Source organism: Candoia aspera, chromosome 1, assembly GCF_035149785.1.
Source record: "Candoia aspera isolate rCanAsp1 chromosome 1, rCanAsp1.hap2, whole genome shotgun sequence".
Lineage (NCBI taxonomy): Eukaryota > Metazoa > Chordata > Lepidosauria > Squamata > Boidae > Candoia > Candoia aspera.
In genome coordinates this window covers 20,672,275-20,695,462 of record NC_086153.1, presented here as the reverse complement: position 1 = coordinate 20,695,462, position 23,188 = coordinate 20,672,275, and the positions used below count along the sequence as shown (strand labels likewise).

The 23,188-nt window shown below is 41.3% G+C and overlaps 3 protein-coding genes across 3 annotated transcripts in view; 1 reads left to right on the top strand and 2 right to left on the bottom strand.

Moving 5' to 3' along the window:
• The window catches only part of LOC134494196 (adenylyltransferase and sulfurtransferase MOCS3-like), a 56,965-nt gene that overhangs the window by 20,834 nt on the left and 12,943 nt on the right, over positions 1 to 23,188 (bottom strand). The window lies entirely within an intron of this gene.
• On the bottom strand, positions 446 to 3,599 carry TXNDC17 (thioredoxin domain containing 17). Its single transcript, XM_063299260.1, has 4 exons — positions 3,398 to 3,599; positions 2,616 to 2,697; positions 1,241 to 1,316; positions 446 to 631 (listed from the first exon to the last, which is right to left on the bottom strand). Exons 1-4 carry the CDS (start codon positions 3,543 to 3,545, stop codon positions 563 to 565), a joined length of 375 nt encoding a protein of 124 aa, XP_063155330.1. The 5' UTR covers positions 3,546 to 3,599; the 3' UTR covers positions 446 to 562.
• Positions 3,778 to 21,438, top strand: KIAA0753 (KIAA0753 ortholog). Its single transcript, XM_063299199.1, has 16 exons — positions 3,778 to 3,854; positions 5,234 to 5,362; positions 6,205 to 6,781; positions 7,328 to 7,434; positions 7,606 to 7,668; positions 8,327 to 8,545; positions 9,008 to 9,173; positions 9,647 to 9,858; positions 10,071 to 10,240; positions 10,907 to 10,993; positions 12,654 to 12,741; positions 15,119 to 15,253; positions 16,334 to 16,412; positions 16,785 to 16,905; positions 17,882 to 18,094; positions 20,229 to 21,438. The coding sequence occupies exons 2-16, from the start codon at positions 5,264 to 5,266 to the stop codon at positions 20,344 to 20,346; spliced, it is 2,454 nt and encodes an 817-aa protein (XP_063155269.1). The 5' UTR covers positions 3,778 to 3,854; positions 5,234 to 5,263; the 3' UTR covers positions 20,347 to 21,438.

The following is a 23,188-nucleotide window of genomic DNA, read 5'->3' as shown; positions in this document are numbered from 1 at the left end:
TCACTGATCATGTCTATTAACCAAGCAGCAGTCATTTTCCTACAAACCAGGTACACCAGCTTTCTAGCCCTCAGAAAATTCTTTTTCTAAGGCACTTTCTTGATCGTCACTTAAATGTGTAGAATAACTATACTTGCTCATCCTTCTCCTCCTATTTGCTAACTTCGGGAGCTCGCTAAATATTACAAGAACTATAACATATCATATACATTCATCTATACTAGGTGATGAAACTATATTATTCACTTTTTGAGGGAACTTCAACACTCTTTATTGCCGTGGGTGTTTGCTTTAAAATGTGTAAAATGGCAAATTACTGAAGAAGCCTAAATTCTTCCGAAGAATTATATTTGCCTTAGACAGTGAAGCTAAGAGAATCCAATCTATCCTTCTGAGTAGATACCCAATCTACCCATATAAACTAGCCACAATTTCAATTGCACAGTCCAGTTCTACAGTGACTTTATTTAAATCAGTTGGCCAAGAGATTACAAACTTAATTCACTCGCAGTTTGACATGATAATGGTTTCATTTCAAAGTACTTCCTCTGCTGGTAATAGCTTAGTCCTCTGTAAACAGCATTTGCACAAGATTGGATTTAAAACAATCTTCTTCCACCAGCTTCTGAGGCTGAAACAAAAGTAAGGACACATTATTGCTTTTCCAAGTATGACAGAAGGTCCAAGTCCTTTGTAGAAGCATTCCTTTCTATGTACTGTTGTTATATTGCTAAGTAAATAACAACATGGCTTATTTTTAGATAAATAAAATTTTCCTAACTCCGTGCTTTCCAGAGCTCCCATAATCCCTTTTTGGCACTGGCTGGACTTTTTGAAGACACTGGATTATATCTGCTAAATTTATTTATTTATTTATATTTCAAATTTCTGTCACCGCCCATCTCCCCCCAAAGGGAAACTCTGTTTCTTACTCAGTTTTCATGGCTGAGAAATAGTTTAAGACACCAGGGGCCTGATCTTGTTCAGAAAGCAGTTGTATTTGGACACTTGCGAGATTTAATTTTGTATGAATATATATAGGGTTTTATATGAATATATACAGGATTAGACCAAGTCTCTTACAAATAGAATTTCTTAAAGGTTTACAATTTTCAGTTCAGAGCAACATATAAAGCCAAGCTTAAGAATGGAGAAGAAATATTATTTGGCAATTCTGTTAAGTACAGCTTTTGCCCACATTTGACTCTTTCCGAACTAATTAGAAAGCTCATATACTTACAGTTCCATATTTAAGAAGTGTAGGTACACCAGTTAACTTAAGATTCTTCTTGAATTCGTTATTGGGATTTTTCCAGCTATGGAGAAATTTAAAAAAAGTTTTGTGGCTTAAGATATTCTTGAAAGTTGGAAGAAAACCATTTTTGTTAATATTCTGTGTGGATAAGTTCACAAAAAAATGATGTTCCCAATGATATTCCCATATTTGGCAGACTACTGGGAAAGGCAAGCATTAGGTAAAAGTACACTACACTTGATGTGATCCAGGCAGAAAAATGTTTTTTTTTCTTCCTAACATCAGACCATTTGAGTACAATGTGTTCAACCATCATCTTCTGAAAACATTGCTGTGTTTCAGAAAAAACAACTTTCGGGTGGGGAAAACTTTACAAGTTTTTGCAAAGGAATACACAGGACAGCGGCTATGTGTGGATATAATATGAAAAACAAACAGCAGCCAATTGCAGCTCTGCTGTAAATTTGCACTCTGTTGGTTTTAAACAAGGCACTACAGCTGGTCCAGAATGCAATGGTACAAGAAGCTATGGGTGTGTGTCAGCATGCATATGTAATAATTCTGCTATGTGATCTGTGCTTGGTTACAAGTGACCTTCCAGGTGCAATTCAAGGTGCTGGTCATTGGCTGCAAAGCCCTACATGGCATAGGGCCTGGATATTTTAGGGAGTGCCTTTCTCCAACTCTGTAAAATACAAATGCAACAGAGTTGACAAACTCTGCTCCCAACTTTTAAGGAGTGCTATCTTATAGGGCCCAGTAGGTACGTCTTCTTGGTTGGGGTGCCTGCCATTTACAATGGGTTTTTAAGTACTCTTTCTCTGTTTCTAGTCTTGGTGTATTGTCCAGTGGGTAGGCGGCCCTAGAATTTTAAATTATATAAATTAAATAAACAACACTTGGCAGATACAGCCTATTATTTGTTTTATTGTAAGCCGCCTAGAATTGCATGCAGTAAGATCGGCAGCTATATAAATAGAATCAATTATCAGGTTTTAGAGGACAAAATGGTAAAGTTCAGCTGATAAGAGCAGATCTGGCACAGAGGAAAGCAAAGTATAAGCAGGAAATAACTGCAGAGCAGGATCTGATCTGAGTAGCTATTTGTCTCTGTTGCACTTAAACTAAAGCCAGTATTTCTGCAACTGTTCCTTAGAAGGAGTTGCTTTTTTATGTCTTCTCCTTATGTTTGAGGACATTCTTCACATGGAAGGTTATAAACATCTTTACTACGTTAAGGCTCTCATATAACCTGACAATAGGCTAAATGTTACATTTTTATGAACTATGTACAATGCTTATTTGATGGTTGAACCAAAGTTACTCTATGCTATCACCTTTCTCAGACTGTCTTACTTACTAATCTCTGGGTCCTACTTGGCAGTAAATGAATACAGATCCCTCTGGCAGGTTTGGGAGCTCAGCCCGTACAATGGGTTCAGCTAGAATTAAAAAAAAAGATTAGGTTTCCAATGAGATCTTGCAGAAGAAACACTAGTAATAGGTTTTATACTGTGACTTTCATATCTGCGCCCTCCTCCCCAGCAAAAAAAAAAAAAAAAGCCTTGCAGTATCCCCTCCCTGTTTCACTAGAACAGTGTTTCTCAACCTTGGCAACTTCAAGCTGTGTGGACTTGGCTGGCTGAGGAATTCTGGGAGTTGAAGTCCACACAGCTTGAAGTCGCTAAGGTTGAGAAACACTACACTAGAACTTCCATTGAACCGGTTCTCACTCGTGCTAGTTCATACCATGTAGAGTGACGCCTGTTTATGTGCACGCACGAAGACTTCGCATTTTAGATTCCTCAAAAGGTATCAGAGACAATTTCTCAAGCATCCTTTTAAGGCAGGTCACCTACAACCATTTTACAGAAGAAATTAGAAAGATTTAAATCTAAGGAAGAACATCTTGGTCAAAATCACCCCGGAACTTACATTTATCTGAACATGGGGAAAAGGCGGTGGAGAAAGCCGTGTTGTTGTTTATTCGTTCAGTCGCTTCCGACTCTTCGTGACTTCATGGACCAGCTCACTCCAGAGCTTCCTGTCGGTCGTCAACACCCCCAGCTCCCCCAGGGACGAGCCTCTCGGACGAGTCCGAGAAAGCCGTACGTGCAAATATATGGAGATGAGATGGCTTACCCTTAATACAATCTGGGCACCAACTAACGCCGCTGGCTGGATCTTTGTCACCGCTAAAATAGACAAACACTTGGCCGCGCTGGTGCTGCTCGCTGGCGACCCGAACGAACTCGGCGTACCCGTGCACAGAAATCTCTTTCCAGACCATGGTGGAATCTCGTGTCTCCTTGGAAGGGCGGAAGTGTGGAAAGCTTAGGGCAAAGCAAGGACCACTCCCCCCAGTGACGGTGGCCGCTCAGGCCAAGAAGTTTCGAAATAATTTGCAGGATTGGATTGAGGGCGCTGCGAATTTCTAGGGAAGGGAATTGGCCATTATCGCCACCCGTTGTCCTCGGGCTGTTACAAGGCGTCCTTCAGAGCGCTGGTTGCTAAGGAAGTAAGGAGAGGCGGGATCGGCTCCCCCTGTAGCGGACCTCCGCTATGGCTCTTCTGTAGCCTCCTTCCGGTAGCTCGTCAGGTTTGTCTCGTGTTTCTTTCATGGAGGGGGGGGGGAAGAGAGGGAATCTCGTCGTGATTTTGCTACCTATCTAGGCTAAATGAGACCTAACGAAAAAAATAGCAGCAGCGAGGCCAAAGGTCCAGCTCCCTGCAGCGGCTAACCAAAGAAAAATGTATTGGCTGCAAATGCTGCTCAAAGATAGACTGCACCATGCAAGGAGGATCTGATTAGCCCTCCCCACTCCTGCTTATGTATCTCCTTCTTTCTAAGACATTCGGGCTGTCATAAGCAGATCAAAGGTGATCAAGCTGGATCATATCTTCACCGCCTTTCTTTCCCCCACTGATCGATCGTCAAAGCTTGGTGTACCTATAAATCTTGCATATCCATCATGTAATATTTTCTGAACATTTTCTGGAAAAGAATTGCCTACATCCTTGTGATTAATGTTTTTATTGTTAAGAAATTTTAAAGTATAATCAGAGTTTTTATAATTGTGGCAGATGATCAGGTACCTATAGTTGGATCCTGTTCTGTCTCTGATCACCGATCTACTTAGCTGTTTCCAGCTCGGGGAAAACAAGATAATTGGATGGAATGGTGTATCTGCCAGTTTTAGTCATGTAGCATGAAGATTGGCAGCTGGTGGTAGTCCCTGAACCAAATCTATCTCTGAGTCCTTGTCCCTGTTGTCAGCTTGCTTTAAAAGCACACCGAATTTTTAGAGGGGTCACTTCCTGTGGGCTGCCGTTTCCAACTTCTCTGCAAAAGCCCCCTGGCTGTGTATCTGCCATGTTCTCTAATTATTTGTAAAGGGGGAGGAGGGAACTGTAGCCTGTCAGTGCCTTTGCTTGGTTATGTCAATGAAAGAATGATGGCAAGTTTAGCCTCTAATACAAGGAGGGAGGGAAGCTTTACTCCTGATATTCCACTTTCTCCTTCATAATTAGGCATTGCTTCCAGATACCTGATATTGGAGGCAAGCAGCAAAGGAGGGTTCATTTTTGTGCTGCTTTTTGAGAGACAGTTGGCTATATAGACTCATCTGAGAATTTGTTTGTTTATTTGTTTGTCAATTTTATATGGCCACCCATCTCACACGGAGTGACTCTGGGCAGTGTAATAAAACCAATAATTAAAACATTCTACAAAACCAATTAAAACAATAAACATGGATAATACAAAACCAAACAAAATGATTCAGTAATATTTTTTAAAGATAACTGTAACTCTTGTTTCCTAAGCATTGTAAGTGCTGATGACTGGAATGCATTTCTAATCATGCTCAGGAAATTAATATTCTTATGCCTAATTAAGTGAACAGTAAGAGAGTCTTTGAGCTAAGTAAATAGAATGTCTTTATGCTAATGGAAATTCTAATATTTGCTGACTTTCAGTAACCTCATGAACAGGAGATTGAGCTTCTGATGATTGTGATGGAGCTGCAAAAAGCAACTACAGCTGGTATTCCTTTGACATCCCACCCACAGCTGACCAAAAGTGACCCAAAGGCCCCACAGATACAGGTATTGGCAACATCACATCTTCTGTGGATTTTTCTTTACATGATGAAATGCTAACTTGTAATAAGAAGCTTGCCACTATGTATTCTAGCATTGCCAACTTCTCCCTTGTCGTTTTTTTCTTTTTTAAATGAACCAACAAAGCGAGGATGCTGGTTCCTAGGAACACATTGCCTAGGCTTTGTGTTTTTAGTACTAATTTTCATAAACCCAAGAAGTAAGGTCCTGTCTGGGTTTGTTTTCTGTTTTCTGCCTTTAAATAAGTTTCATACAACCCCTTGCGTTTTTCCATGTATGAATTGAGGTGTAAGGCTTCTTTAGATTGTTGGAATTTCCTCAGATGAACATGAGAGGGACCCTGGAAACTTATGGCATGCACCTTCCTTCCTTCCTTCCTTCCTTCCTTCCTTCCTTCCTTCCTTCCTCAGATGCTTTACCACAATTATTCTTGCTCCTCTAAAGTTTGTATAAACTGTCTGGGCTATATAACTGACCTCTCTGGGGAGATGCTAACAGATAATTAGGTTTATATAATTTGGATTAATTCTCCAACACATTGTTTAGTTTTTAGTTTACTGGCTTGGGAAAGAATTTAGGATCCTTGTAAGCTTCTTAGTCTGTGACTGCTCTGTGCATCGAAACATGAGTAGGTATAATAGTAGATATAGTGTTCTCCACTACCACCTTTAGTCCTTACCACAATTCTATGAAGCAGCTTAAACTGCAAGAGAGTGGCGGGCTTAGTTTTCCAATGAATTTTTTGGTTAAACAGAGATTTGCATTTGGCAGACTTCAACCCAATACTCACCTAGTACCAAACTACCTATTTTAAATGTTTGGAACAGCTCCAGTTCAGTCAGAACACTCCTGCATTGCCTGAAAACCTGTCTGTCCGCTACACCAGTCCCTCTCCAATTATCATAGAAAAGCTGAAGCAGCCAGTGATTCAACAGAATCAAGATGCTGGTGATAGAGTTGATCCAAGGGGCTCTGTTGAATTCTCAGTTGTATCTGAAGAGAAGCTCAACCTGGCTGTTCAGTTGGCCAAAAGAGATGTGAAAAGAAAGCACCTGCAAGAGCAAGTGAAGCAGCATCTCACCAAGATGGATAAGCGTCCTGTGGGGTGTCGTTGGGGAAAGGAATCAGGGAATGTTGCAGGGTTGAGAGCAACTAAGTCCCACCTGAAGTATGAACACCAGCTTAATAATCGTTCCAAGATGGAGACAGCTGGCTCTGGAGCAAAAGTCCTCCTTTGTGCTCCAAGTCGTGTCACGTCAGAACCCGCTTTGTCTGATTCTCCACCAACCCACGATCCAGGACCTGGGCCCAAAAAAGAGGAAGACAAAAGTGCCATAGAAATCAGAAGGCTACAAAAAGAGCTTCAGAATTACATTCAGAAAATTGAACTGCTAGCAACAAAAGGTAAGTGGGAAAGGGCTGTAGTGATATGGCCAAAACTTGATCATGGCTTCCTTTGGAAGATAGGACTGCATGGCTGTCTTAAATGAGATGTAATATGAGGAAGTAGAAGTGATACAGGGCACTCTCTTGGCTTACCAAGCTAGGTGCTCGCATATACGTCTGTGACTGGTGGAGCAGAAGAGTCTTCATTGACTCTGTCCATTTCCCACCGAATGGAGACTTTGAATTCCCTGCAGCCAGTACTGTTGCAGCTAGTCCTGAGAAATGGGTGAAAGATTGACCTTACAGGGAAAGTAAGTTGTGAGAAGCAAACTGACAGCAAATAACTATGAGTCTTTGTAACTGTGGATCTAAGCTGCTAGTATGGGATATGGGGCATTTAGTATATCTTTTGGAAGAGGAACATTTTCAGATGGTGTGGACGTTTTTCTTCCTTGTCTCTTCTCAGCTGTGATTTTCTATGTCACGTATTTCATGTTTTCTGCACCAAATTGTCTGTTAGTACCCGAGCATAGTCAATTGTTTCGCTAAACTTTTTTTCCCCAGAGAGAAGTGAAGAATATTTGGATCCTGAGGAAGAACGCCGTGTCCATATTCGGAGGCAGGAGCAAACTGTGCGCTCTGCCCGAATGCTCTATGTGCTCCAGCAACAGGTCTGAATGATCCCTGGAAATTTTGGGAGGATATTTCAGATCCAAAATGGGGAATCAAAACAAGGCCATCTGAACCAGATAGCTCAGTTCCAAATCCAGACTCTGTGATGCAGGCAAAGAGTTTTCCCAACTGCATTCTCTTGTTAATTTGTTTGTCATATTATCAAATAGGTAAAACAAATCCAAGAAGAACTGGAGAAGCTGAGTCCCCTTAAAATTAAACACACAAAGAAGGTGAGCTGAAATTGCTTTAAAAGTTCAGGGGAAAACTGAGTGGTGAGGGAAAGGCTCAGTTGGAGCCTTTGGACTGGAGCTTCCCTGAAAGGTCCCTCTGGAGCACTGTTTCTCAACCTTAAAAACTTTAAGATGTGTAGACTTCAACTCCCAGAATTCCCCAGCCAGCATGGCTGGCTGGGGAATCCTGGAAGTTGAAGTCTACACATCTTAAAGCTGCCAAAGTTGAGAAACACAGCTCTGGAGAGTAGTTGGAAGCATCTGGGTGGACAATGGCTTTTTAAACTTTATGTTCAGTGTGCTCTTCACTCTGAACCATATGTTCTTCCACTCAGGCCTGACATTTGGTTCTACTTTGTGTGTTGTCATAGTGGTCTGATTTTGCGGTATTCCATTTCAGTCATTCTTCTGATACAGACTAGAAATGCCTTCTCCAATCTTGGCATCTTGGATTGTGTGGGCTTCAACTTTCAGAATTTTCCCCAGTGCCCGTTCTGGCTGGGGAGTTTGGGGAAATGAAATCGACATGTCTGGCCAAGCTTGGAGAATTCTGACCTAGAGCAGAGCAGAGTGGGTGAAGACCAGGCTAAGCTGCTCTGGGTTTATTGACAGGAGATTACTTGATTCAAGCCAGAATTCTTCTTCCTTTGTGATGCAGTCACGGGCTATGGCCAGGCTGGCAGCAGCTCACCGAGGTGCCATCCGAGCTCTGCAGATGTTTGTCGCTCGTTTTGCTGACCAGTCAGAGCAGCAGTCTGCCTCTGCTCACTGCAAGGAGCTGGGCAATCTCATCCGGCAGCTCTCTCTCTGTTCTGCCTGCCTCGAGATGGACTCGTCCATTCCTGATACCATCGTAGATCTGCTGCTGCAAATTGAGGTCAGGAGAGAGTACTTTTTTCCTTTGCTTGGCATCCAAGACAGTGTATAAAACTCTTCATGGAGAGGAACGTATTTCCATCATCCAGAGAACATGGGTCCCCCTGAAATAAGTGTTAAATAATGGCATGTTTTGGTATTTGGTCTCTATGGAGTGAGCTGTTGCTAGGTTCTTGAGCTACACATTTAATTGAGGATATTTTAAAATATTTTAAAAACATATTGTGCTAATGAAATGTGAAATATAATTAAATTATCTTAAAACTATCCATAAATCTGTAGCAGGCAGTGAATATATTAGCTAGGTAGCATTTTTCATTTAGTTTATTCAGAGGCCTGTTGTTTGCTTTTTGTTGGTTAGGAAGGCAGAGCATCCATCTGAACTTTGCATTCGGTGGGGTGGATTGTGGAAGCTCAGCGTAAGATTTTTGTATGTTTAACCTGATGCAAATTGCTATGGCAGGACTTAGACTCTGTGTTGTCCAAAAAGGAGCCTCCCAAGAAAGGGCAGGAATGGCTCTCCAACTCTCAAGCTGAGGCACCAAAAGGCACCAACAGATTGCCAAAAAAAGAAAAATCTCGTGTGCTGGACCAAAAAAAGCCTTCAGTGGCCTGGAAACTTCTTCCTGGTGAGTCTTCTGGGTGTTTTGTTGGAAGAAGTTTGGTTAGTAATTCCTTACAGATCTTGTTTGGCCCAAATTCATTTTTCCCCAGAAATGTTGTAGGCACAGATGAAATGGGGGATTTCTGGGTGAAATTGTAACTTAAGTTCTGATCCCATTGGATGTTCAGAATTGAGGATGCATGTGCTTCTGAAGAAGAAACTGAGGGGGAAAAAATGGTCATTTGGATGTTTGTTATGTGAAGAGGCTCTGGCTTCCCCTTAAAATTATCCCCTCTGCTTCCCATCAAACTAAGTATATTTGACCCTGTTTTAAGTATTCCTCTGCTGCATACTTCTTCTGTTGTTTCTTGTCCTATATTTTAGGTAGTAAGTGCCTGATGGTATGGAACTATTCTTACCTGTTCTTTGTAAAGTGTCATGATGTTGTATAATAAATCAATATGGTATGTATAATATTGTTGTAACAAATGACTTTAGATGAACATCCAGAATCTGTAATCCTGTTACCACACAAGACAATCAGTCACTGCAACCCAAGAGCCCAGGAAGATGTACTCCCTCCTGAGCGAGAGGCAGTTGTACAGTACATGAGGGAGGCCGTGGGGAGACCAGGACCTTTGAAAGCAGGCTCTGGTTCTGACAGTGGAACCCTGAAGAAGAGGGGAGTCCTGTTTTCCATCAGACCTCAGGTACAGATATATAATCACCAGCTACTACTCCTCTTCCTTGTCTCTAAGCTTAATTTTAGGTGCTGTGAGACGGTGTTTCTCCCATGATGTAATGTCTTTTCTCCCAAAATTACAGTGATTGAAAAGAAAGCTTTAATAGATGGTGTTTTGATGAAAAACTGCTAAACTTGTCTGAAAACACATATTATTTTAATGTTTTTGTTTCTCTGAAGGGTAGCCGTCAACCTCCCGGAACAAAAGCAGCGCGGCCTGTAACCAAACAGGCCCGGTTTCTAGAGCCCACCGTTGCATTCCGACTCAAGGAGACCAAACCACCCATCCGAGATAGCAGGGTCCCATGGATGCCTCCCAGTCTCAAGTCCCCTCTCTCCCGCTCTTTGCGGTAGGTGAGCACCCCTGCAAGGGCATTTGTTAGGTGTATAAACATGTACAGTGGGTTATGCTGGGTTATCTGTGTGAGCAGATGGCAATAGCTTTCTTCAAGTATAGCTTCTGGGATTTTTATCTGGAGGCTGAAACATTCAGAGGTGCCTTGTACTAAGATGGGTCAGACATCTGATTCATTATTTTTTATTTATTTATTTATTTATTTATCTATCAATCAATCAAGCAATCAAATTTGTCACCAGCCATCTCCTCCCACTGGAGGGACTCATTAGGTTCAGTGTGTTCTGTATTCTGCAGAATTACAGATGTTTCCAATGTTCACCCAGTGTTAATATGGAGTGAACTTAGAACTTTCTGAATGTAAACTTAGTCATAGTCCTGCAGTCACCACTTTGGAGATCCTTTCTTGTGACAGTTACAGTGTCAACTGTCAGCATTTTGTGAGGAGATTCTCATGTTCTTTTGAGATTCATTCCTGTCCCTCTTTCAGAAATGCTTGAAGAAATGTTTCGTTCACCAGCTGATGTTTACACCAATGTCCATAATTCTATTTCATTTATCATGTGGAACTTTATCTATAATTGGTGCCAATGGGGTGGCAAGAGTGATAAGCTTGTCTCTGTTAGTTTTCTTTTCCCACTTAAACTCAACATTCTTGCAGGCACCTGGAGAAAAGTCCTGAAAATACCGAGCCATCCCTGGAGATGGAGACAAAGGGAGAAGGAATCCCTGAGAAAGAAGTGCCCAGGTAGGCATGAAAGGTAGGGAGGAAAGTTGTGGATTTTTAATGTTTGCATTTTGGGAATTTTTTTGCGGGGGGGTGCCTTTGAGTCAGTATTGACTCCTAGTAACTGCCTAGCCCAGGGTTTCTCAAACAGCGTTCTGTGGAACCCCAGGGTTCCACGAGAGGTCACTAGGGATTCCCTGGGAGATCATGATTTATTTAAAAAATTATTTCAAATTCGGGCAACTTCACATTAAAGAGGTAAGTTTCATTCATTATTTTTAGTTAACACCGTTAATGCAATATACAGTATGCACATGAACCAAATATAATAATTTTGTAATGTCTGGCCTACAGTTGAGCCTGAATGTGCAGGGGTTCCCTGAGGCCTGAAAAATATTTCAACGGTTCCTCCGGGATCAAAAGGTTGAGAAAGGCTGGTTTAGCCAAATCCCTGCAGTTTTCTTGGCAAAGATTTCAGAAGTGGTTTGCCATTGCCTCCTTCCTAGGGCTGGGAGAGAGTGACTGGCCCAAGGTCACCCAGCTGACTTTGTGCCAAAGGCAGGACTAGAACTCATAGTCTCCTGTTTTCTAGTCTGGTGCCTTAACAACTACACCAAATTGGCTCTTTCTCATAGATGTGGATTTTTTTTTAATTTGCCCCCAACAGATACCATTTTGTCACTCTAAATTTGGACTGGAGCCCATATGGAAAGACATTTACTTTGGAAATAGATCTGAACTGGGCTTGATTTCCTGGACCAGTGTAGAATATAGCAAGTAAAGGAAAACTAGCTATGGAAAAAAAATGAAATGTGCCAATACCCTAGATTTTACATCCTGACCAAAAAGAAGCAGATAGGATGATTTTCTGCAATTATGAGGGACAAAGTGAAAAACCCTGCTTTGCATCCATCATTACTTGTTATTTATTAGTTTAACTGAATAAAGCAGAGTAGAAGCACCTGCAGAAGGCAGTCCTGACTGCCATGTTTTCCTGAGAAGCTGTGTGTATAATTTGTTGCTTTCTTGGAAAACTATATGTGAACTTGGGTGTCAGTCCTTCCTGCTTAGCACTTGACCCCCTCTTGTCAGATGTCAGATTTTGCAAGTATGTTGCAACAGAAAAATCTCACTATCTTTCATAACTCCCAGGGGAGTAAAGTAAGATTTTGGATCTAAATAATACTCTGACATCATCATCTCATCTCTTTTGAGAGTGTTCATTCTGTGTATAGTCTCCAGTGCTAGCTTGGTCAGGAGCATAAGTGAGGACTGATGCATCAGCTGGGGTTTCACTTTTGGAAAAAGCTTCCAATTGCTGCAATTTTGGGCTGCAGGTAGACACTGGAAGCTCCAGTTCCCTGGGTGTATTTCTCTTTCTTTTTACTTTTGCATTTGGTAAGGAAAGAATTAAAACCTGGGATAGAGATGGCTATTTCAGTCTTCTCTCTCAGGAGTGCACTAAACAAGGAATGCAAATGGAAAGGATTTTAGGCTGTTCCATATTACTATAAAAGCCTGCATTCTGAATGGCGTGTGCTTCAGTACGAGTGCCCAGTCTGGAGACATGCTGAATTATACAGGCTGTCCTACTATGATTTATGTGTGTGCTGTTAGTCACATCTTTAAAGGATGACACGAGTGATCAGATTTTCACTGTGCTGTATTGTTTGAAAAATAGGGAGAATGGCGCTTCTCCGACTCTGATTGTAGAGGACGTAGAGCAAGCTGTTCATGAGTGTCTGGAGCCCCTTTTGGCAAAAGCACAGGTAGAGTCACACACTCTTCCTCTCCTCTTTTCCCTTTGACTTTTTCGACATAATTCCTTGTTTATTGATGAAATGAAGAAACCACTTCCTCCTTTCTTTCCAGGTCTTCTATTGAAAGGCAGCTTAAGGCCAGGTACTTCACATAAGATGAGCATAACTCAGTTGTCGTTTCATAGGTCTTACTTCCTGTATTAGCCAGGGCCCCAAATGAAAATTGTGGGCCTTGGCTAAGGCAAGAGGTAAAGCTTATAAGGCAACAGTTGAATCATGCTCATTAGAATTAATTCATTAGTTAATTAGATTTATATCCTGCCTTTCACTCAGGAACTCAAGGCAGTACACACAGTCCTTCCATTGCAGGACAGTGATGGCCCTCAGATAAGCAAGTCTGAAATTTTTGCCTTTCTTTATGAGGGACTTAATGTGTTTATTTGCCCTTTATTTTTTCAAAAATCCTGAAAAATAAGGTTAGCTAAAGATGGTCTAGGAGTCACAGAATAAGGGATGCTTACAGGCAGGAGGGCGCGAATGCCTGCATTAAATGATCGGGTAGACTTGGGAGAAAAATGGCTAAAAAGACCTACAGAAAAGTCAGCTGGCTAAAGTAGATGTTGGATGTAGTTATGGATGAAACGAAAGCTCCACTTTTGTAAACAGATGTGGCTCTCAGGTTTAGTTTTTTTTTCTCAATTCCATGTTGTTGAAATCCATCACAAAGTCCCTGTGAAACCATCTCCCCCAGTGAGTTGTTGAGCTCACTTGGTTGTTAAACAACTTCATATTGTGCATCCAGTGAGTGATAACTTATGCAAAAAGTGTCAGACTTTACAGACTATTGTAAAAGGTGTCAGACTTTTTTTCCTCCCTTGTATTAAAAAAGGTTGCTTATTTAATCATCCCAATCCCCTAAAGTAATTTAACTTTGGAACATTGTTCCAAGTGAGCATCTTGACAAAGTTTTCTAATGAGCTTTGAAGGGTTCTAAAACCAAATAAAGTTTCACCTTTGAGACAAAACACTTCCATGTACTCTTTTCCAGTTTTTTTTAAATTTTTCACTGTTAATATTCTGAAAGGCAAGAAGAAACAAAAATACAAGACAATAGCCCAAAACAATATATTTCAATATTCAATCACAGTTTACACATAACACTGAATTTATCAAAATAAGATTTAGCATAAGTTGCATAATTAGGCTTTTTGGTTGCAGCACCAATACTGTGGAATAGTCTCTCTCTGGAGATCAGGCTGGTTCCCTGTCTGCTGGTTTTCCAGAGGCCTCTAAGTTTTTTCAGAGTCTTCCCTTGATTTGAGTTGTTGTTGCCTATTTTATTTTCTTTCAATCCTTGCAGTGCTGTTGTGTTTTTCTTTTTGTGCAGAGTTGTTTTATATTGTATTTTTCTATGTTGTTTCTGATTGGCATACAAATATGTTAAATAAATAAATAAATAATCAATCTTTCCAAATCTAATAAAAATGTGATTCATCCCTCTGAGAAATCATTTGAATTTTATCAGAAACTTTTTCTGTAAGAGCAATTGACCATACGTTAGCGTGCCAATTATTCAGTGATAGGTTATTAAACATTTCCACTTTTGAGCAATTATTAATTGTGTAGCTAGGAGTAAGAATACAATAAGCTCCTTTTTGTTTAGAGTTATTCCCTGTAATAATCCCAACTCTGGAACACATTCTACTACTTGTTCAGTTGTTATTCTGATTTTTCTAATACAGCGCCATCTTTTCACAAGACCATTGCATATGAAAAAATGTTCCCTTCTGATTGCAGAATGGTTTGATAAATAATTATGAGATATTTGTGCTAGTCTAGTTAGAGTTAAATGCCAGCAATCTTCTGCTGCATCTCATGTATGTAAGTTGATCAAAAACCACCTGATTTCCAAAGTGTTTGCCTTTTCTTCTCCTCCATATTCTTTTCCAGGTGATGGACAAGATTTCTTCTGGTTGCTCTTCCAAGTTCAGAGAGCTGCTGTGAAACTATAAATGCTCTTAAACTGAGTTTATTTTGTTGGGACTTCTACCAAAACATCTTAATTCAGACTGAGGTGGTGTAGGCCATCCTGACTAACTGATGGATATATTTTTGTTTCGTTAGAAAGTGAATCTCTCCTTGGAAAGAAATATTGGTCAGGAGGAGCCGTTGCGGGATACCCATTCATCACTGGACATTGGAAAGGTCCAGTGTGCCTCTAATAGTGTGTTACCAATTCATGGAACATAAGTTGGGCCTCTGATGAAGCTTTGTGGCTTGGCTTATTTAAAGGACTTCTCCCATTCTCCCAGTGGGTCTTTTGTGTCTGGAAGGTTGTTTTAGGGGAAAAGCTATTCTCTCTCTCTTTCTCTCTCTCAATTGTTAGGCTGCAACAAGTGTGCCAGGTAACTGCTTGGAGGATTGCCATCTGGAAGAGTGCAAGAAGATGGAGCGTGAGACTGTTTCTGCGCTCAGCATGTCTGATCTGGAGACAATGATGAAGAGGATGGAGGAAATAGAGGTGCATTCATTTGTTAGTTCTGACCTGTGCCTAAGCATCAGTTACTGAGCTTTGATGTCTCTCAGGAATCAAGCAACTCATGCACTGAGCTCAAGGAATATCTTGAGAACCTGCTGTATTTTGTTGGTATAGGAGTTGCGTTTTGTCCTCATACAAGGGGAAAAAACAGCCTATTTGGTGTGCCTGGGCCTGGGGTCCCAAGTGTGTGAAGGGCCCTGTTTCCTGGTTGTGCTGAGACCAATGGATTGTAATATTTCTTGGCTGCTATTTGTATTTAATTTCTTTTTGTACTGTTTTCATTGTTTAACTGTTTTTATGATATAAGCTGCCCAGAGTCACTGGTTTGAGATGGGCTGCTATATAAATTGAATGAATGAATGAATGAATGAATGAATTTTTGCACATGAAAAAAATGGAGAGGGAGAAATAGCTGGGATTCTACTCTGTACTTTCTTCCAGCTTCCCCTAATCTGACACCATCCAGATGTGTTGGGATTGGAATTCCCAGGATTCCTCAGCCAGCATAGAGTGCCAGATTGGGGAAGGCTGTCTTGGGCCAAAATTTGTATCTTGCAAATTGAGGGCTTGCTCTGCCCTCCTTTTCTGAAGATTCCTTGAGATTTCTGAAGGTTTTACTTAGAGATACCCAAATTGCTAGAGATGCAGAGATATCCCACCCTGGCCAACACTCCCATTTCTCTTGCCCTCTTCCATGATCAAAATTTGATCCCCAAATTTGAGACTTGGGGCTATATGATTTAAGGATTTTATGTTGCTTTTGTAATTTTGTTTTTGTCTTTCTAGAGTCCTACAGGATTGTGGCAGGTCATGAATACTATATATTTATTGTATCCTGTACAAAAAATACTGTATAAAAGTACTCCTTTTTCAGAGAGAGAAAAGATAACAACTTCTCCCATTCTGAATTCTCCATTAGCTAGAGCTGCTCACTGCACAAAAGTAGAACAGTTCATGTCACTAGCAGTGTTTTAATCACCCCTCTGTCAGCCTGTCTTTCCCCAACCCAGTGAAAGTAACTAAATTGTTGAGTAATATTGGGTTTATCTGTGTATACTGAAGCACTACCAAGAAGCTGTGCGCAGACGGTACAACCAGATTGCTTATTCTGATGCTGATTTCTGGATTCAGGAGAGCAAAGGTAATTTTCTGGTTTGTCTTTGGATTTTTAAGAAATAACAGCTGAACAGTGAATGGGCATAGCTATAGATAAATGGTCAAGTTCTCTCTCTCATCTGTATGTGAGAATATATACAGTATATTTAAGCTCTTATTGTACGTATGTTGTAGAGATGAGGGAAAGAGACAAATAAATCTGGTTGAAGCTGTGATGTAGTCTCTCAGGTAAACATTCTCATGGTCAACAAATACATAGTCCATAGATTCCTCTTGGCTTATGTTTCTATAAAAATATGTTAATGGGAATGGGGAAGATGAAATTTGAAATACAGCTGGAGCTTGTCCACTCTGGTATGGGTGAGGTAATTATTTTTCTGATAACTCCTTCTCCTAGAGGAAGAGTCTGCAGTGAGAGACCAACAACCTGGGGTTGTTCACCCCATCCAGATAACAAAACTAGACAATCGCAAAGAGCCACAAGTAGCCATTGTATTAGAAAAACCCTTGGATGCCAGGTGAGTAAGAGATTTAGCAGCTTACTGTGCCTAAACAGCTCATGTTTATTAAATGCATTATCTTTGTTTATGCTAAAAAAAGATTTGCCCCCTTGGCTAGAATGTATGGAATGTTTAGGAATAATCAAATGATCAAGGTATCACAGGACAGCAATAGTACCAGTTCTTTAGGAAAATAAAACCAGGGGAGGAAAACGTCATGTAACTGGGCTCAAGAACAGAAGGAGAATATGCTGTTGCAGACAGTGGGTTGGAAGGAAAGGTGGAAAGCTGAGTGGGAGCTGGGTAGGTAGGAATGTCAGTGCTAAATAGACTGAGATAGTTCCATATAGCCCACCATTTTGCTTCAAAGAATACAAAGAGTATTCAAAGAAGCTTATAAGCACAGCAGAATTAAATCTTTCAACATGAACAGATGAATGAAAGTTGAGTGGGGGCTCGAGTGAGAGAGAAGCAGCTTTGCTTTCTATGACTCTTCACCTTCTCACTGAAACTTGTTTGGCTTTAACTTTTTCTTTGGGAGTTCAAGAGATAGGGAGCTGAGGTCTAGAATCAGTGGTTGAAGTTACACAAGAGAGCGGTCAGAGAGAAACAAGCACCTACAGGAAAGGAAGAAGGTGGGGGGAAGTGAGCACTTAAATAAGCTTGGGTGAAATAGGTGGTCTGTTTTGACCTTAAGTGAGCCTGAGAAGAATACGCCAAGCTAGCTAGGGAGGCAGAGAAGCATAGAAAGGGTTAAGTGCTGTTCTTTGATGAGATGCTGTTGGTTTTGAACTATGAATCTGATCTGAGGGTCCTACATTCTTCTGCACAGCAGGCACAGGGAAAGAAATGGGGGAGAAGGCAATTGCCATCCTGTCCAGCCTGTGAGCTTCTCATCAGTATTGTGTGGGTCATAGCTGGACCATAGAGGGTTTTGGTCTGATCCAATTTTAGGGCTTACTTTTCCTAACTCTGGTGGTATTTGTGCTTTCAGTGCTGTTGATGAAGAGCTGTCGGAGCCCAGGAGTGAGACTCTGCAGTCTTTTATGCGTCACGTTCCCCCACAGAAAGAGTCTGGCACTTTCCTCTCAGTTCCTAAAAATGTTCTCCAAAGCCTCTGTGATTATGATGCCCGATACAAGCAGCACCTGAAGTGCATTTTCCTTGAGGAGGTGGGGCAGTTTAAACCTTGGAATATTGCAGAGAGGTATGGGGAATCTTGCTTTCTTGGCATGTTCTGGAGGGTTTATTTCAAAAATCTGTACTATGCCTTTAAAAAATGTTTAAGAGGCTGAAGAAAAGAGAAGTGTGTTGTGGTTCCTTTTAGAGCCACTAGGAGGTTGTCCATCTCCTTGCTTCTGTTTTTCACTTTTGTTTTTCTCTGGCTCCTTTCACTATTTTCCAGTGTGGCAAAAAGAACTGCTTTGAGTAGTTAGAATATCATTTGTTTTGACTTGTCAGACTAATTGCTTTCTTCTTGGATATCGTGTCACCTTCCTTCACACTTCTGTTTCAGAGGCGTTGTCAAGAGTAGCTGCTCCTGTATCTTTGAAGCTCAAAGTTTCTACCTCCTTCCCCAACTGCCATGGCTAACATTTTTGCTCTTGTTTGCTTCAAGCCCATCCCCAGTGGACACAGGCTCTTACCTGATTCACATATGTGTGAGATCCTTTTATAGTAGGGTTAGGGCAGTGGCGCACCAAGGGAGGGGTGAGGGGAAAGACCAGCTGGGTGCAGGCAATAAGGGGCGCTGCTGAAGACACAAGGCTAACAATGGGCATGGAGTGGGGTTGCCGCTACCCGTGCCCTGATTAGCTGTTTGACAGTTGGCAGTGTGTCAGTGACAGAGGACAAAATTTGCACCTTCGAGTCAGTTTTGACTCTTGGTGACTGCTCCCTGCAGTTTTCTTGGCAGCATTTTTCAGAAGTGGCTCACCAGTTCCTTCTTCCTAGATGTAGGGAATGGTCTTGAGGGACAGGAGGAAGAGCTGCTACCAAGACAACGGTCAGACAAAAGAAACTTGAGTCCGGGGCAGAACTGTAACATGAGAAAACCTCTCATGCAAGACCCTCCTAGTTCTCACAAAGAGAGGGAGGGGTGAAGGACATTCAGACTTGCAAGATGCTGTTACTGCATCTTTATAATAACAGTAATATTGGCCTGTATGACTTTGGTTTCCTAGTCCGGCCTACCTTGAAGGGCTGACACCAGGGCTGAGAGATGTGACTGGCTCAAGATCACTTAGCTGGCTTTGTGGCTAAGGTGAGACTAGAACTCAATCTCCTGGTGTCAGCCCTTCAAGGTAGACCAGATTAGGAAACCAGAGTTATGAATGCTACTACTTTTATTATAAGGTTACAGTAACAGAATCTTGCAAGTCTCAGTGTGCTTCCCCCCTCCTTCCCTTTATGTCTGTGAGAACTAGGGAGGGTCATGCCTGAGATGCTTTCTCAAATTACATTTCTGCCCCAGACTCAAATTTCTTTTATTTGTTGTCCTGGTTGCAGCTCTTCCTCCTGTCCTCCAAGTTTATTCCTTCGGTCCATTACACCTGGTTTCTAGTCTGACACCTTAACCACTACACCAAACTGGCTCTCAGCAATGAAGGAGGGGGTGTTAAAAAAATGATCTGCTCCAGGTATCAAACATGCTAGGCATGCCACTAGGTTGGGGAACTTTTCTTTCTTCAAGGGCTGCCTTTCCCCTGCTAGGTAATTAGGCCAACAATTCATAAGGCTGGCAAAATGTGGCAGGACCACTCCTTTTTTCTTCCTTCAGTGAATTGCCACGGTGAGGTTAAAACTTTCAGGGGGGGGTTGAAATTAGGCTGCAGCTACAGATGGCCAACCCAGCTTTTGGGGGAGTGTTCTGAGTGGGACAGGGCAGGAAGCAGAACTGGAAGATGTTAATTACCTTTGTGCTTCATGGATGGATGGATGGATGATAGGGCAGAGGACTTGCTTCAGAAGAGCGGGCTTCATAGGCTAGAGCAACGTTTCTCAACCTTGGGAACTTTAAGATGTGTGGACTTTAAGGCTGGGTCTGGTGGGGTGTGTGCAATCCAGAATAAGAATAAGAAGTTCACACATCTTAAAGTTCCCAAGGTTGAGAAACGCTGGGCTAGAGGCTCTAGTAGAACAAATGCCCAGTGGGAGTCCTAGTGAGTGCGCAAACACTTGCATGTCTCTTCCTGCTCTGTTTCATTGCCTCCCTCTCAGCGCCTTGTGAGTGCATCTGGACCCACTCCTTTCTGCTGCTCCTAGATCAGGTTGTAGGATGTCATAGAAGCCTTGGAACTCAGGTCCTTGCTGTTGAGCTCCTTCCTTTTCTTTCCTTTCAGCCTGGCAGAGGAGCTGACAGAGGAAGCACTGACAGACGTAGCAGCTGAGCTCCAGGGCTTATGTGAGGACTATGCAGAAGCTGTCTTCACTTCAGAGTTTTTACAGGTGGCTGAGTAAGTGGCTTTTTGAAGAACCTTGGTGAACCTGGCCCTGCAATGAAAACTCTGTTTGGCCAAAAGATTGAACCTGACAGAGATCACTTCTCAGGGATGGAATTTGACAATGCATGTATTACTTTCTGTGTGCCTTCTTGGGAAGGCTGGGTCTGGTGGGGTGTGTGCAATCCAGAATAAGTGAATAATGTTGGGAGAATTCTGATTCTTGGGAGCCTGAAAAAAGACACTGTTCCTTTAAAGAGATGTTATGTATTCCAAAGCACCTTTTCCCAATCATTTTCAAAGCATGCACAGCCTTATTATCCATTTTGCAATTCATTAGGGCTGAGTATTTGACAAATTATTCCCCTCCAAAGTTTTATGTCTTGTAAAAGGGGTCACTAATTTCTTGGCTGAGCTCTTGCACTGGCAGCCATCTTACAAAAGGATAACTCATTGCTCAAGGGCTGAATCCAGTTAGTTGAGGGGACTGACAGAAAATGCAGGCTCTGAATTGTGGAAAGCCCAGTCTTGAAGATACTACAAAATTAGCTTCTGGACTCTCTACTGCTGATCTTGATAATGTGGTACCACATTACACAGTATTTCAGGTAATGAAAAAAAAGTAGGTGCCTGCCACTTCAAAATGTTGCTGACCCTGAGATTCTATTCCAGTCTCTGTGAAAATGAATAGGGTACTTCTTAGAAGTCCAAGAAGCTGTGAAGATTCTGCTTTTACCATGTCAGTGGATTATGGCAATGCTGGCGTTTGGTGGCATCCATATTACCAGGTTCAACCTTGTTCATCATTTCTGTTTCCCTTCTGTTCTGCTTAATTTCAGTGAGTCTTGTTTACATTTTCTTGGTGTTCTGGGTCAAAAAAAAAAACGTTTGGGGTTCCATTTGACCCTGATGTCCCTTCCCATTGGAATGCTCTTCTATCATTTGTGGTTAGTCTGCTGTATCTCATTGTACAGAAGGAAGGGTTCTGCAGTAATAGCACCAGTTTTAATCTGAATTGTCACACTGAGCAACCACTTGAGGCTGAGACAATGGGGAGTTTCCTTAAGCCAACTTCTTTTGAAAATAAAAATTAAATATTTATTTTGCTGTTGCTATTTGACTTAGCAATACTTATTTTGTATACAGTCAACAGGGATTTGTACAATAAATCAGTGCACTTCATACCTTACTTTATTTTTCTACATATGCAAAACTTATTAAATAAGCTTAAAGTACTTAAATGTTTTGTGAACTGATTTTTTCTAACTGCGTTGTTTTGTAATTTGTGTTTATAAAAATAAATTCTTACAGAGATGGCAGAAAGGCTTCAGTGGATGTGTTGCGTACAGTATATTACTAAGCCATGGGTTTTGTTGAGCTGTCTCAACACGACCAGACTGAGATTTCATTTTACTTGTCTGCTTGTGTTTGCTTCCTCCTTGTATTCCTAATGCCTTACTGGAGGGCCACCAAGCATAAGCCACTTGTAATTGCCATAGACACAAAGAATCTGGGAACATCCTTGGCTTTTTTTGGCAGTGCTCAAGAGGCTTCAAATTAAGGGGACCCTTTTCTTCCCTCTGAAAGCGTGTCTGCAGAAACAAGTGGGCATGTCTTATGAAAGGCACAGAGGGGCCACAAAGCAAAGAAAGAATTTCCTGCGGCATTTTTGCATATGTCCTGTCCCAGGTAGTTGGCAGCAAAGCAAAGAAGGGGATATTTTCCCCCCAAGGGATCAACTGAGTTTGAATTAGAATTTGACTATCCATACTCATGAATCTCAAAATATCTCTACAATACAGGTGGCTGGTATAATTAATAGGTGAAAATTAGGGGAATTATTAGTAGCCAGAACTAGGGATATTATTAGTAACATTACATTTGCACCCCATGCTATTATTTATGTATCTGCCTAACTAGGGAGTGCATGATTTATTGTTTATTATTAAATTTATACCAACTTTCTACATGTATAAGCTCTCAAAGCAGCTTACAGCAAAACAAAATACGAATTACAAATCACAAGGAAATCAGTACCATCAAATTTAAAACCAATAACATTAAAAACAATTTATAGCAAAAGAGATACATTTTTGACATTTTCATAAACACCGACAGAGTGGGGGCCAAATATACAGTACTTCCTTGGAGGGTGTATGTCATAGCCTGGGACACACACTTTTTACCTAATAGTTGGGCTTCTGGCACTAAGGGCTTCTTTAAAAGGGCCTCTCTAGCTAAATTAACAGTTCATAGTAGGAGAAGAAGTCCATCAGGTGATCAGGCCTTAAACTCTTTATGAGTTTAAAGATCAATAGCAATTGTACCCAGTAGGCAACTAGCATAGAGCTTTCAGTACAAGCATCAAAAGATCACTATCTTGCATTAGTTAGCAGTCTGGCTCCCTGCTTTATCTTTAATCAACATCTTCATGTTGTCTGGATTTAATTTAACCTTACTCTCTCTCATCCAGTCTCTCTCCAAACTCATAATGGAGATTAGGCAATCAGGTAGATCACTTCCTTGAGTTGAATGGTATGGAGTTGTAATGGTCCATATCATCATCAAAGCAGTATCCCTGTGGTATCTCAGATGAAACACCAACCACAATTGCTCCAGATAATCATTTTCCTACAAATGCATCTGGATCTGGTAGACCACCAATGTCTTGATCAACTGTTCCAAGAAAGGAATATTTGACACTGGGTTATAATTACAAAAATTTCTGGAATAACAAGAAGATTCTTAAAATTGTCTCCTTTAAGCTGGTGGAAACACATCCCACATTCTGGGAGGCAATAATCACCTTGGTTGATCATGGAGCCAATCCCAAGGATCAAGAAAGGACATGATGGTCTCAT

Bases quoted from the DNA above. Each gene is read 5' to 3' on its own strand.
- TXNDC17 (XM_063299260.1), bottom strand. From the start codon at position 3,545: ATGGTCTGGAAAGAGATTTCTGTGCACGGGTACGCCGAGTTCGTTCGG. The intron at 2,698-3,397 runs GTAAGCCATCTC...TTTTAATTCTAG, and splicing joins GTGCCCAGATTGTATTAAGG to CTGAACCCATTGTACGGGCT. The intron at 1,317-2,615 runs GTAAGTAAGACA...ATTTCTCCATAG, and splicing joins CAAGTAGGACCCAGAGATTA to CTGGAAAAATCCCAATAACG.
- KIAA0753 (XM_063299199.1), top strand. From the start codon at position 5,264: ATGATTGTGATGGAGCTGCAAAAAGCAACTACAGCTGGTATTCCTTTG. The intron at 10,994-12,653 runs GTAGGCATGAAA...TTTGAAAAATAG, and splicing joins CCTGAGAAAGAAGTGCCCAG to GGAGAATGGCGCTTCTCCGA. The intron at 16,906-17,881 runs GTGAGTAAGAGA...TTGTGCTTTCAG, and splicing joins GAAAAACCCTTGGATGCCAG to TGCTGTTGATGAAGAGCTGT.